A 12555-nucleotide genomic window follows, 5' to 3' on the forward strand; every position below is an offset into this window, starting at 1 on the left:
CCACTGTGGATCAGTTCCTGCCTCTGCACCCACCTTAAACCTCCAATCCTGACCTGGGGGTCTCATGGTCTCTTAAGGATCTCCTTTCAGATTCCCCTCAAGATTCTCAGGGTCAGATTGTCCTGAACTGGCCTCAGTATCTCCCTCAAAACCTGTTTCTCTGTTTTCCTACCCCCATCTTGGACCCGCCTCCCTCCCTGGGCCACTCGGTCACCTGAACACCTGTCCCACCTGGCCTTCTTCTCTTCCAACAGCCTGGCCCAGTCCTGCTCTCTCCTGCTGGGGCCCCTACCTTCTTCCTTGCATTTATTGCCACTAGGCAGCCTGAGGGATTTTTCTGAAATGCAATTTTGGCCTCATCCTCCTCTGCTCAAAAGCCTCCCATAGCTCCCCATGGCTCAGGATAAGACACCAAACTTATCACCAAGGCACAAGGTCCTATGAGCCCCAGTCCCTGCAGACATCCGTTGGCAGCTCTCCACGTTCTTCTCGCTCCTCAGACACCACAGACACTAAGCTCATCTTTCTCTCTGAGTTCTGGCCTCTGCTGTCCCCCCACGGTGGGGACATTCTTTCTCTTCCACCTCCTCACCTTCATCCCCAGGGCCTGGCTGGTGGAAAAGGCTCCTACCTTGGACCTGAGGATACTTCAGAAGTAGCAGGAGGGCGTAGGAGACAGTGGCACTGACTGTCACAGTCCCAGCAAATAACAGATAAATGACTGTCATCAGCAAGTTCTTCTCGGTGAATTCTGTGTTTGGATTTTGCTCCTCCTGGGAGAAACCAGGTAGAGGGGTTCAGAGAACACAGGCTACGGTGAGCAAAGGGTTGGGGTGCGGCACAGCCAGCTAAAGCTTTGTTGTGGAATTGGAATCAATGCTTGGGGAGGGTTGGGAAGTGAGCTTCTGATAGGAGTTCTCACAGGTAGAAAAGTTTTAAAAAAATTTAAGATACAGGGTGATATATTTTTTTTTTTGGAAATGATCTCTTTTTACGAACAGTGTGGCTGCATTTATTTGACGATTGTGGCCTTGAATATCTCCTATAATTTCTAAGTCTGTACAACGCCCCGCCTCAGGGAGGAGTCACCTGCATTCTACTTTTTCTCAGATAATGAATAAAATGGATTTTATTCATGTAGTTTGATCTTGCGAGGTTTCATCATTAAATGATTGCAGGTCACCTAAATGTCAGGTGTGGGTGGGAGGAGCAGGAGGTGGGGTGAAGGGGTCGTGGGAACTGCGGGTAATGCGGTAAAGGAGTCCGAGGTTAGAGGGAGAGCAGGGAGAGAGAGAGGGACCCTGATACTCAAGCACACACTAGGTGGGGGAGCAAGACCACATTGAAGGAGACAGACAGATATGAATGCATACACACACATGCATCTCACATATACAGGGAAGCACACAGACAGATATACACACCCGCATAGACACAGACACAGGGAGGCATACCGAGCGGCAGATACACACACACACACTCACACACACGGAGTCCTGGTGTGGCGCTGCACAATAATGCGATAGACTGAAAGGTTGACTAGAATCACAAGTCAGTGGTTCAAGGTCACCAGCTGCTTCTTGGAAACCCTCCACTGGGTCCTTTAGTTGGGACCGACTCCACGGCACTTAACAACAACAACAACATACATACACACATAAACATACATGCAGACATGTACCTACACATGGAGGCATAAGACAGCTCTAGACATACATGCACACACATACATAAATGGAGAGGTCTACAAAGAACCAGAGAGACACACACCTGCATACACACACACAGGGAGGAGCACAGATATAGACACACACACGCACACATGTATATATAGAGAAGCATACAGAGAACCAGACAGACAGACACACTGCATACATACACAGGGAGGAACACAGGTATAGACACACACACACACACACACACACACACACACATGTATATACAGAGAGGCATACAGAGAACCAGACAGACAGACACACGCCTGCATACACACACACACACAGAGGAAGGCATACGGACAGAGAGTCAGAGACCCGACAGAGACTCCCAGCTATACCAGCTCTGTTCAGGAGGGATCCCTGACCTGCGCTATCTTCAGCAGGAAGGCATCCACGACGTCTCGGGCGGGGCCAGAGGCATCCAAGTCACCCCGGTGCTGCTGTACCTGTTGTATGGCGAAGGCAGCCAGGGTGCCCACATGGCAGAGGAGCTGTGTGTGGGAGCCCGGCAGGGGCCGCAAGAACCAGGAGAACATCTCCAAGCTCTGGGGGAAGAAGGGCAGCTGGTTCTCATGGGGGCCTGGCTCGACATGTGGCTGAGAGGCGTTCTAGGGACTTCCTGGAAGAGGCTGGACAGGAATCTTTGTGGGAAGGAAGCCAGACAGGGGTCCCACCCACTTACCTGGCCCCACGGGGAGCTTATCCCAAGCAGAGTGCCATTAGCTGCTCGGACCACAGCCTGAAAGTCCTTGTCCGTGTAGGGAAAGCGGAGGCCGAAGGTGAGAGAGCAGATGATGTTGGAGGTGGCTTGGGCCAGCAGTAGAGAGGGGTCAAATGGCTGTCCTGGAGGGGAAGGGGATGGGGCTAGGATGGAGACTGGCGGAGATATAGAGTGGAGGGTGAGCATGACCAGAGACAGACAAGGAGAGAGACAGGCAATGCTAGAGAAAGAGAAGAGAGAACGGGAGAGGCGGGGAGAGAGAGAGGAGCGGCTGGTGGATTAGAACCGCTGATTTTTCAGTTAGTAGAGGAGTACTGTAACCACTGCACCTCTGATAGTACCAGAAAGAGACATCCTGACCCAGAGACGCAGTAGGACAGACACGGAGGGTGGAGGAGATGAGTTGGAGGCAAACGGAGGCCCCAGCCCGGCCCTAGAGTCCAAGGCATCCTTTTTCGCTCATTCTCAGGCTGGACTGGGAACGTCCCCCACTTCCTACTTCAGGTAGGGCCTGGGGACACTGGGCTGACCTTCCATCTCCTGGAATGCCTTCACCAGACACTGGGCCTCAGCCTGGATCAGCTGCTCGCCTTCGCGCTTCCCCATGCCCAAGTCGCGCAGAGTGAGAAGGGTGAATTTCCTCAACTGCCGCCAGCGCTCCCCATTGGAGAAGAAAACCCCTGTGAAGGACAGGCTCAAGAAGGGACTGGTCCTCTCCCTGCTCCTACACTCCTATTTCCCTCCCAGTGAAGAGCATCCTCACATCCAAGCTCAGCATAGGACTAGGACTCAACACTCCTCTTCCACTCTGTGATTAACCATTAACCTGGGTGACTGAATGGAGATTTCATCCTTCCTTTCATGCATCTTTTTATCCCTATTAGCATCCTTCCAGGAGCCCTGGCATGGTGCTGTAGGATAAGCACTGGACTGCTAACCACAAGGTTGGCAGTTCAAACCCACCAAGTTGCTCCTTGAAAACCCTATACAGGGTCGCTATGAGTTGGAACCGACTTGGCACTTAACAACAACATCCTCTCTGGTGGCACTAGTAGACTGCTAACTGCAAGGTCAAACCCACCAGAAGCTCCTCAGGGGAAAGATGAGACTTTGTGCTCCCGTAAAGATTTACAGCCTTTAATGAGTTGGGATCGACTCAATGGTAGTGGATTTTACCATCCTGCCAGGAATACTAGCAGCACATCAGGTGAAAGCTCAACCTCAATCTGAAAGGCCAGTGATCTGAACCCACCAGCCTCTCCGTGGAAGAAAAGACTTGGTGTTCTGTTCCCATTAAGATTTCAGCCTCGGAAACTCTATGGGGCAGTTCTCCTCTGTCCTGAAGGGCTGTTTTGAGTGGGAATTTACTTGATGGCACCCAAGAGCAACATTCCTCCCAGGAGTTGCTGAGGAGGGCAAATGGTCAAGTGTTGGTCTCTAACCAAAAAGTTGGTGGTTCAAAGCCACCCAAAGATGCCTCGGAAAACAGCCCTGCTGATCTGCTTCTGAAAGCCTTATAGAGCTGTGGTTAAAACTTCTGCCCATGTCTGTCCTCCCTTCTCCTCTATCCACCCATCCCAATGTTTATGGAGTATCTGCCCTGGTGGGTAAAGCATCAGGCTGCTAAACACAAGGTCGGTGGTTCAAACCCACCAGCCACTCTGAGGGAGAAAGAAGGATGAGGTTGTCTGTTCCCTAGAGGATTTCAGTATCGGAAAACTTATGGGGCACAAACTCTGTTCTGCGATGGAGTCAGTTCTGACTCATAGTGACGCTGGTTTCTGAAGCTGTAAATCCTTATGGGAGTAGAAGGCCTCATCTTTTGCCCATGGAACGGCTGGTAGTTTCTAACTGTTGCCTATCTCTAATCGACTATTATCACCACAGCTCCTTACTCTGTTCTATAGGGTTGGTATGAGTTGGAATTGACTCCAGGGCAGTGGAGTGGGTGGGACTTTGTCTCGGGTCACCATGTAGTTTGAGGGGGGTAGAAACTGCACTGTTTCCTTCCTTTATCCAGGACACCTGCTCTGGGCCGACACTCCCTGTCCTTCCAAGCTCTATGTTGTCTCGTGGAATGCGTTCTCCTGGTGTCCACTGCCCCTCTTCTGCAGTGCCCCAAACTGACTTTGGTGGCTCTCCAAGCCTGTCCTAATTTACCTTCCTCTGTCCCTGGCCAGAGCCCTGGGCCTGACCCTGATCACCTGTTCCACCCTCTCCTCCTCGCTTCACTGTCTCGGCCCTGGCCTCCTCTTGGGCTCCCTCCAGAAAGCTGACCACAGTCTTTTCAGCTTAGATGCTACCGTTCCCAGCCTTCTGGCTCTGGAGTGACTCACACATACTCTGCAGCATGCTCAGGCTCCTGCAATTTCTCCAGTTTAATTACTCATCCAGCTACAACCCTTCTGGCTTCTCTCACTTCCTCAAATCTGCTGCTTTCCCGCCAACCCTCCAATTCCTTCTGCCTGGATCACTCTCACCTATGCAGAACTCCACCGGGCCTACTCTGAGAAGCCTTCTGATGGGCGCTCTCTGCCCCAGTCAGCACAGGTCCCTCTGCTCTCAAAGCTGTGCCTTCCTCCCTCCACAGTCTTCTGAGCCTGTCTCTCCCACAGTTTGGGAGAATACCACATCTGTCACAATCATTGCTGTGTTCCCAGTACCCAGGATTGTTGTTGTTAAGTGTTGTCAAGTCGGTTCCGACTCATCGCGACCCTGTATAGGGTTTCAGAGGAGCAGCTGATTGAGTTTGAACTGCCTATCTTGTGGTTCATTATCCTACAGTGCCACATCAGTACCCAGGATTGTTGTTGTTGTTGTCAAGTGCCATCAAGTCGGTTCCGACTCATAGCAACCCTGTATAGGATTTCCAAGGAGTGGCTGGTGGGTTTGAACTGCCGACCTTATGGTTTACAGCCAGTGCTTATCCTACAGAGTGACAGCCGGACTCCGGCACCCAGGATAGGGCCAGGCATAATAAAAATTGGCCACTTGAACAAATGAATGAATAAACGAATGTTTTTTCTCTCACATCCATGCTTTTGTATGTGTTCTTTCTGTCTGGAACACCTTTTCTCATTCTAGAGTCTCAGTTCAGATACTCCCTGTACTCCCTCCTCCAGGAAGCCTTCTGGGCTTTTCCCACCCCTCAGGTCAGGTGCCTGCCAGATCCTGGCCTTGTTCTTTCTGTCTGCACCTCCCCCCATTCCATAGTGGCCTTTGTTGAGTAGAACCAAGATGATAAATTCACATATAACTCTACATTTCTGCTCACTCGCCTAGAGAAGGTAGAGGCAGACAACAGGAGCCTTCTAAGAATGCCTATAGTCACTGATAAGGGACCAAGTTCAAGCTGTGGGTAAGCCTTGTACTGAGAGACCTCTGTTGTTAAAGATGTTAGGTATTGATGAGTTTCTCTCTATTGATTTTCTCAGACAAAATCCCACATGGGACCTAGTTCTGTGCTCTGACTATCCGTCACTCAGAAGAGCCTGAAGCTCTTCTACTCCCTCCTGAGCCCTCAGGAGCTTCACCTAGAGCAAAGAAAACACTGTTGTTGTTGTTGAGTGCTGTGGAGTCAGTTCCGACTCATAGCCACGCTGTAGAGGGTTTCCAAGGAGCGGCTGGTGAATGTGAACATGGTAAGCCGTAATTCCTGAGCTCTTACTTTGTACAAGGTCCTGTCCTCATTCAATCCTTAATTCAATACAACCTTGTACCACAGGCACTCTGATCACCCCATTTTACAGATGAGGCAACAGAGGCAAAGCCATGTGTGAAGGTCACATACCAGAAAGTGAAGGAGCCAGTCCCTATCCCCTGGCCCACAGCCTCCTTCTAGACTCACCATGACCATCAAAGGTCCGGTCCAGTGTTGCCAATGTCCCCCGTCCACTGAATTCCTCAGCCTGCTCTCCCAGGGCCTCACGCACAGCCTGGTGCCCAACTAGGACCACCACACGCCGCCAGGGTCCCAGGTACACGGTGAACACTGGTCCATATTTCTTACTCAGCTGGGGCAAAAAGGTAGGACCTTTTTCAGTGCAGGGAATGGTGCCTTGCTACCTGGTCTGGCTTCTGTTCCCTCTACTAGAACACTCCTTCACATCCCATGCAGAAATGGCCCTCTGGAAACATTCAGTCCCTTTTTGCATCAAGTTCCCAGAATCTTTTGGACCGCCCATCCTCCTGTCTTCCTGTCCCCACTCCCTTACCTCCCATAAAACCTAAATTCTGACCCTGGGGCAACTCAGAACTCCCTAAGCCGATACAAGGCAGCAGAAATGTGCAGCTGCCCCCAACTATGAGCCCCCAAATGTCCTCAGCTCCATACCCACAACATCTAGCCACTCCCTGTTATGCCCAAATTCTGGAGCCAATATCCCTGAGCTGTCTCTTCTCAAGGACTCTCAACCCCTTTCTAAGTCCTGAGAGCTCACCCCGGGACATTTTTTTTTTTTTTTTTTTTAATGGGGAATTCTTTCTCATCATCTTCCTTCCAGTTTTCTTTCTAGCGCTCCTTCCCTTCTCAGTTCCTGGAATTTCGCTCTTGCATAGCCAACTCCTCTTCTCCAGAATCTCCACCAGCAGATTCCTTTCCACCAGGACTCTTGAGTTTGTTTTTTTTCCCTTCACCTTGGGACATTCCCTTTCTCAGTCCCTGGTCTGTTTCTGGAAGCCCCCTACTCTTCTTCTTTCACAGGTCTCCAGACACCCCTTCCTTCATGCTTCCCACTCCCCACCCCATTCTCTTTTCTTCAGAGTCCCGGGCATCTTTGCCCCATCCTCAGGGGACCTCCCCTTTGTAACCACTCCCAACCCCCTCACCAGCTCCTTTTCTGCACAAGGGTTTTCAAACGGTTTCATTCCATTTGGAACCTCGGACTGAGAATTTGTACTCTTACATATCCCCAAGGTGATTCTTTTGTAGACCCCGGGGATCTTGTTAAGATCTAGATTCTGATTGGTTCTATCTGGGCTGGGAATGCAAATTATCTGAAGAGGGTGGAACTAGAAAGAAATCGGTTCAAAGCCTTGGGCTCCGCAGTGTTCACTCTGATTCTGGCCCCCACCTCCTTCCCAGGATCTTCCCTGGGACCCTGTCTTTTGGGTTCCCGGTTCCTCCTGTCACCCCCTTCCCAGAATTCTGGCGTCGAGGCCCCTTCCCTGCTTGGCCGTTGTTCTCCATCTCCTCTTTCCTTCAGGAATCCCTCCTCTGCTCAGCTCTGCACGGCGCCCCATCAGAAGACACCAGTAGTCCCTTTTGCCCTGAGCCCCTGTCTCCTCTCTAGAATACGAGAAAAGCCCCCAGCCCTGGGACCCCGGCTTCTCCCCGATAGTCAGGACGTCCCAGCTGTCCCTCACCTGCATAAGCCCCGAATACAGTGCCCCAGGTCGGAGTTGCAGGAGGTTCCCCAGCAGAGGTAACGGCGCGGGACCGGGAGGCAGATGGCCTTGGGATCGAGTCCTGGGCAACGCCAGGATCAGCGCCACCATCAGCAGCAACAGCAGCAGAGCCCAGGTGCCTGCAACCTCCATCTCGGAGCCTTCTCTTCGCTTTCAGGCGTTACACGCGGTTGGGCCAGTTAAGGGCAGGGAACCGGACGGCTCCTCCCCAACGAAATCAGGCGGAGAGAGGAGGAGCAGCGAGTCTTAACCCCGCTGTCCTGTTTCTCCCATTGCTCTGCCGCTGTCTGGTATTGGCAACATTGTGAGTGGCTCCAAGGTTTGCGCCAGGCTCGGGGGCGGAGACAACGCCCTGGGCTCCAGGTAGGGCGTGGGTAAACAGGAGGAACCTGGAAGTCTGAGGCTTTGACTGCCTCTAGGCGGCCCCACCCAGCGCCTGGTGGTGACCCCGCGCCGCTACACTCACGGGAATTGGGAGTGTGGGAGCGCGTGCATGGAGGTGGGAGCGGCAGGAGTTTGAATCTCTCCTCTTTCACCTTCACCACAAACGAGGCGTTCCAGAGAAGTAAACGGCCATGGGTCACACAGGTAACAAGCAGTAGAACTGGAATTTGAACTCGGGCCCCCCTGACTGATGGGATCATCAATACATTAATTGGTTTATTTAGAGGTATCAGGTTGTTGTTGTTGGGTTCCTGGTACGGCGCTGTAGGATCAGCGTTGGATTGGGAATCGCAATTCAAACCCATAAGCCGCTCCTCAGAAACCTTATACGGGGTTGCTATGAGTCGGAACCGACTCAAAGGCACTAAACAACAACAAAATGTTGCTATTGCAGGGGCGCTGTGGGGTGAAGCACCCACGACTGCAAGGCCGGTTTGAACCACAAGGTCGGAGGGTCAAATTCACCAGCTGCTCCTCAGAAACTCTATACAGGGTCACTACAAGTGGGAACGGACTCATCGGCACTTAACAATATTAGGTTAGGTGCCAGTTTTGATTCATATCGAACCTGTATAGGGTTTCCGAGGAGTGGCTGGTGGGTTTGAACCATCAACTTTGTAATTGGCAGTCCTGTACTTATCCTTCAGTACCACACCAGGACTCCTGAATAGGGTTGTTGTTGTTAGTGCTGTTGAGTCGGTTCCGATCCACAGCGATCCAGTATAAGGTTTCCGAGGAGCGACTGGTGAGCTTGATCCGCCGACTTAGCGGTTCAAACGATTTAGCGGTCCAGCGCATTAACCCACAGCGCCACACCAGGACTCCTGAATAGGGTTTGCGATCCGGTATAGGGTTTCCAAAGAGCCGATGGTGGGTTTGAACCACGTACTTTGCAGTTAGCAGTCCAGTGCTTGTCCTACGGCGCTACACCATGGCAAAAAGATGGCAGCGCCTTTATCTAGGTGAGGAAGATGAGGGAAGGTGAGGGGTCTCAGTGAGGTGGAGTCTGGTGGAGCTGGTTTTTCTGGAGGGAGGAAAATAAGGAATTCTCCTTTGACCTGTTAAGTTTGAGATACATTCCCAGGGGTAGGAGTGAGCTGGTGGACAGGTTAGAACTTGAATGTGATACCTCTGGGAATCTTTCAAGGAGTTCTGGTGGTGCTATGAGCTAGGTGTTGGGCTGCTTACAGAAAAGTCAGCTGTTCAAATCCACCAGCTGTTCTGGAGAAAGATGAGGCTGTGCACTCTGATAAAGATTTACAGTTTCAGAAAATAGGACCATTATGAGTCAGAATCGATTTGATAGCAGTGGATTTAGTTTAGTTTTTTTTTTTTTTTGGTAGTAGGGAGGGATCTTTGCTGGAATCAAAGGCCAAGGGAGACAGGAGTAAAAGACTTACTTGACCCCAGACCCTAGTAAGCATTGTGACCATTACCTTGAGATAAAGGTCTTTGGACTAGAATAGAAATGACAAGGTTGCAACTATTCCAGTAGTCTAATGATTTAATCAAGAGGCACTCATTTGAACAGAACAAAGGGATACCGTGTGGTTTAAAATGGAAAAAAAAGTGTGCCACATTACTTACTCAATCCATATGTTGAACAAATAATCTGAGAAACTGGACTACATAAAGAACCAGCATCTGCATTGGAAGAACACTCATTAATAGCCTGAGATTTGTAGAAAATACAACCTTGCTTGCTGAAAATGAAGAGGACTTGAAGGTAAAAGACTACAGCTTTCAGTGTGGATTACACCTCAACATAAAGAAAATGAAATTTCTCATAACTGGACCAGTAAACAACGTCATGATAAATGGTGAAAAAGTTGTCAAGAACTTCATTCTTCTTGGATCAACAATCAATATCCATGAAAGCAGCAGTAAGAAACCAAAGGATGTATTGAAATGGACAAATCTGTTGCAAAAGACCTTTTTAAAGTGCTGCATTAGGGCTTAAATTCCGGAGCACTTGATTTATGGAAGGCTGCAGGGCCCACCAGGACCCTTAATTCCATTTTTGAAGTCTTCATATGCCATTTGAGTTCTTTATGTTACTCCCCTAATGCTTGTTGACCATTAAAGCGGTAGTGTGGCTATTCTTAGACAAGTCTGAGACAAGCCCCCTGGGAATGGCAGCTTGCTTTTAGGAAGAGTGTGGTTAAAAGTAGATTAACCAGCATGCAGAAAGTGCTCTCACAAAGAACTAGGGAATTTATCTGGGCATAACTGAAAGTAACCAGTCATGTTATGTAATTTAAGATAAAAGTTGGAATCCTATGTCTTGTAACCACCTCGTGGCTATGATGCAGGTTGCCTGATCACCTCCGCCCTCTCCATAGCCAGCTAACCAAAACCCAATTTTTTAACCTTCAGTTATGGTCTTCCTTCACTTCTATAGTCTCACCCGAGACAGCGGAGATTTCCTTTGTCCTATGTCGTATGTAATAAAAACTATGGCCGTGAGTCTGCGGATTCTATTGGCCTCCGTACCGACTTGATGGTTTCCTTCATTCGGGATGATTGTCTTTGTTTTGTCTTTGTCTTGTTTAAGGCTTAATAAAAGGGTCTTTATAGAGCATGTTTGAATCTGGGGTGCCCCCCTTGTTGTTGTTGTTAAGTGCCATGGAGTCACTTGTGACACAGTGTTTAAAAAAACAAAGATGTCATTTAGAGAACTCAGGTGTGCGTGACTGAAGTAATGGTATTTTTCATTGCTTCACGTGCACGTGAAAATTGGAAAACGAAAAAGGAAGACCGAAGAGTTGATGAATTGGTAAGTAAAAAAATATTGTTAATGTATTGGGGTTCCAATATGTACATGCACAGATTTACTCCAAGCAAAATGCGTCTCAACATGTCACTGTGAGCGTAGAGAACTAAAGACAAGTTCTGTCAGTAATACATCTGATATGCTTGTTAGGGTGTCTTCAAAAGGATGTGTTTTGTGCCATGGAAAAAACAGTCAGGAGTAGTATCAAACTTTTAACAAAAGTCAAATGGACCTCTTCTCAAATCATTGAAATTTTGTAACAAGTTTCCAGGAATGCTTCTCCACATAAAGCATCAGTTTTTAGAAGGATCAAGGATGGTCTCAAAGATTATCCAAGAGATGGAAGGCTCTCAACCTGGACGAATGAAGAAAGAAGCAACTGTGCCCGAAGTCCAGAGATTTGTGGAAGAAGAACACAGAATTACCATGGATGCAATAGTTACTGAAGTTTGGATCTCACATCGTATGACATTTTCAAAATGAACACTTTGGCCTCAGCAAGCTTTCTTTTGTTGGGTGTCAAGAACGTTGTATGAAGAACTATTTTCATGCAACGTTGCATGAAGAGCTAGCTCAAAGAACTATTTTCTTCAGTCTTTTAAGCAAGATCAAAGCTAATAAACATGATTTCATGGAATGAATCATAACCAAGGACCAGTCTTGGATTTGCTAATGTGATCCAGAGGGCAAGGTCCAGTCAAAACAGCAACTTCTGAGGGGATCTACTGGGCCAGTTAAATTCAAGGAAGAGAGTCAGTTGAGAAGGTTTTTTTGGATTACAAAATCTTGATAGATTTTCTTGAAGCACACAGAATGATCATGAGGGCTTATTAGTAAGATGTTTCAAGAAGATGTAAAACTGCATTGAGAGAAAAAGGCCAGGAAAATTTCACTGAGAAATTTTGTTTTCTAGTAGGACGGTGTACCTGCGCATTCTTCGAGGGTAGCAAGGTCTGAAATCCATTGTGAAACCTTACCCTACCTACCTTACTACAGTCCTGATCTTGCCCCTTCAGACTTCTTGTGGTTCCCCAAACCCAAAATCATTGAAAAGAAAAACTATTTGAGTCCCTTAAGGATGTCAAAACTGCCATTTGACATGGTGTAAATTGAAGACCACAGATTGATTCATGGAAAGGTAGGAAAGATGGAAACACTGCTTTTAGAAGTGTATAGAACTAGATGGGGTGTATAGAACTATATGTCAAGAAGCCGTGTTTTCATATTTTGGTTTAATACACGTTTTATGATTTTGTAGCAATACTCTTTGTCTTACCCTTGTACATGGACAGAAAAAGGAATAAATTATCTTGGAGAAAGTACAATCAAAATGCTTCTTAAAAGCAAGGATGCTGAAACTTCATCTTGCTTATTTTGAATGTGTGATCAGAAGGGACCAATGACATCATGCTTGGTTGGTAAGGTAGAGGTTCAGCCAAAAAGATGGCAACCCTCAATAAGATAGATTGAGACAGGGACTGCAATTTACGCAT

At 48.5% G+C, this 12555-nt stretch overlaps 1 protein-coding gene across 1 annotated transcript in view; it reads right to left on the reverse strand.

The window, feature by feature from the left end:
* Window positions 1-7977, reverse strand: part of LOC102833460 (cytochrome P450 2S1-like) — a 10714-nt gene extending 2737 nt beyond the window's left edge. The window contains exons 1-6 of the mRNA XM_006871402.1: window positions 7804-7977; window positions 6287-6452; window positions 2970-3119; window positions 2401-2561; window positions 2084-2263; window positions 632-773 (exon numbers count right to left, since the gene is read on the reverse strand). Of these exons, the coding sequence (XP_006871464.1) occupies window positions 632-773; window positions 2084-2263; window positions 2401-2561; window positions 2970-3119; window positions 6287-6452; window positions 7804-7977 (973 nt within the window). The remainder of the gene's footprint in view (window positions 1-631; window positions 774-2083; window positions 2264-2400; window positions 2562-2969; window positions 3120-6286; window positions 6453-7803) is intronic.
* Window positions 7978-12555: the final 4578 nt, after the last annotated feature.

This window comes from Chrysochloris asiatica, unplaced genomic scaffold (genome assembly GCF_000296735.1).
Source record: "Chrysochloris asiatica unplaced genomic scaffold, ChrAsi1.0 scaffold00168, whole genome shotgun sequence".
Lineage (NCBI taxonomy): Eukaryota > Metazoa > Chordata > Mammalia > Afrosoricida > Chrysochloridae > Chrysochloris > Chrysochloris asiatica.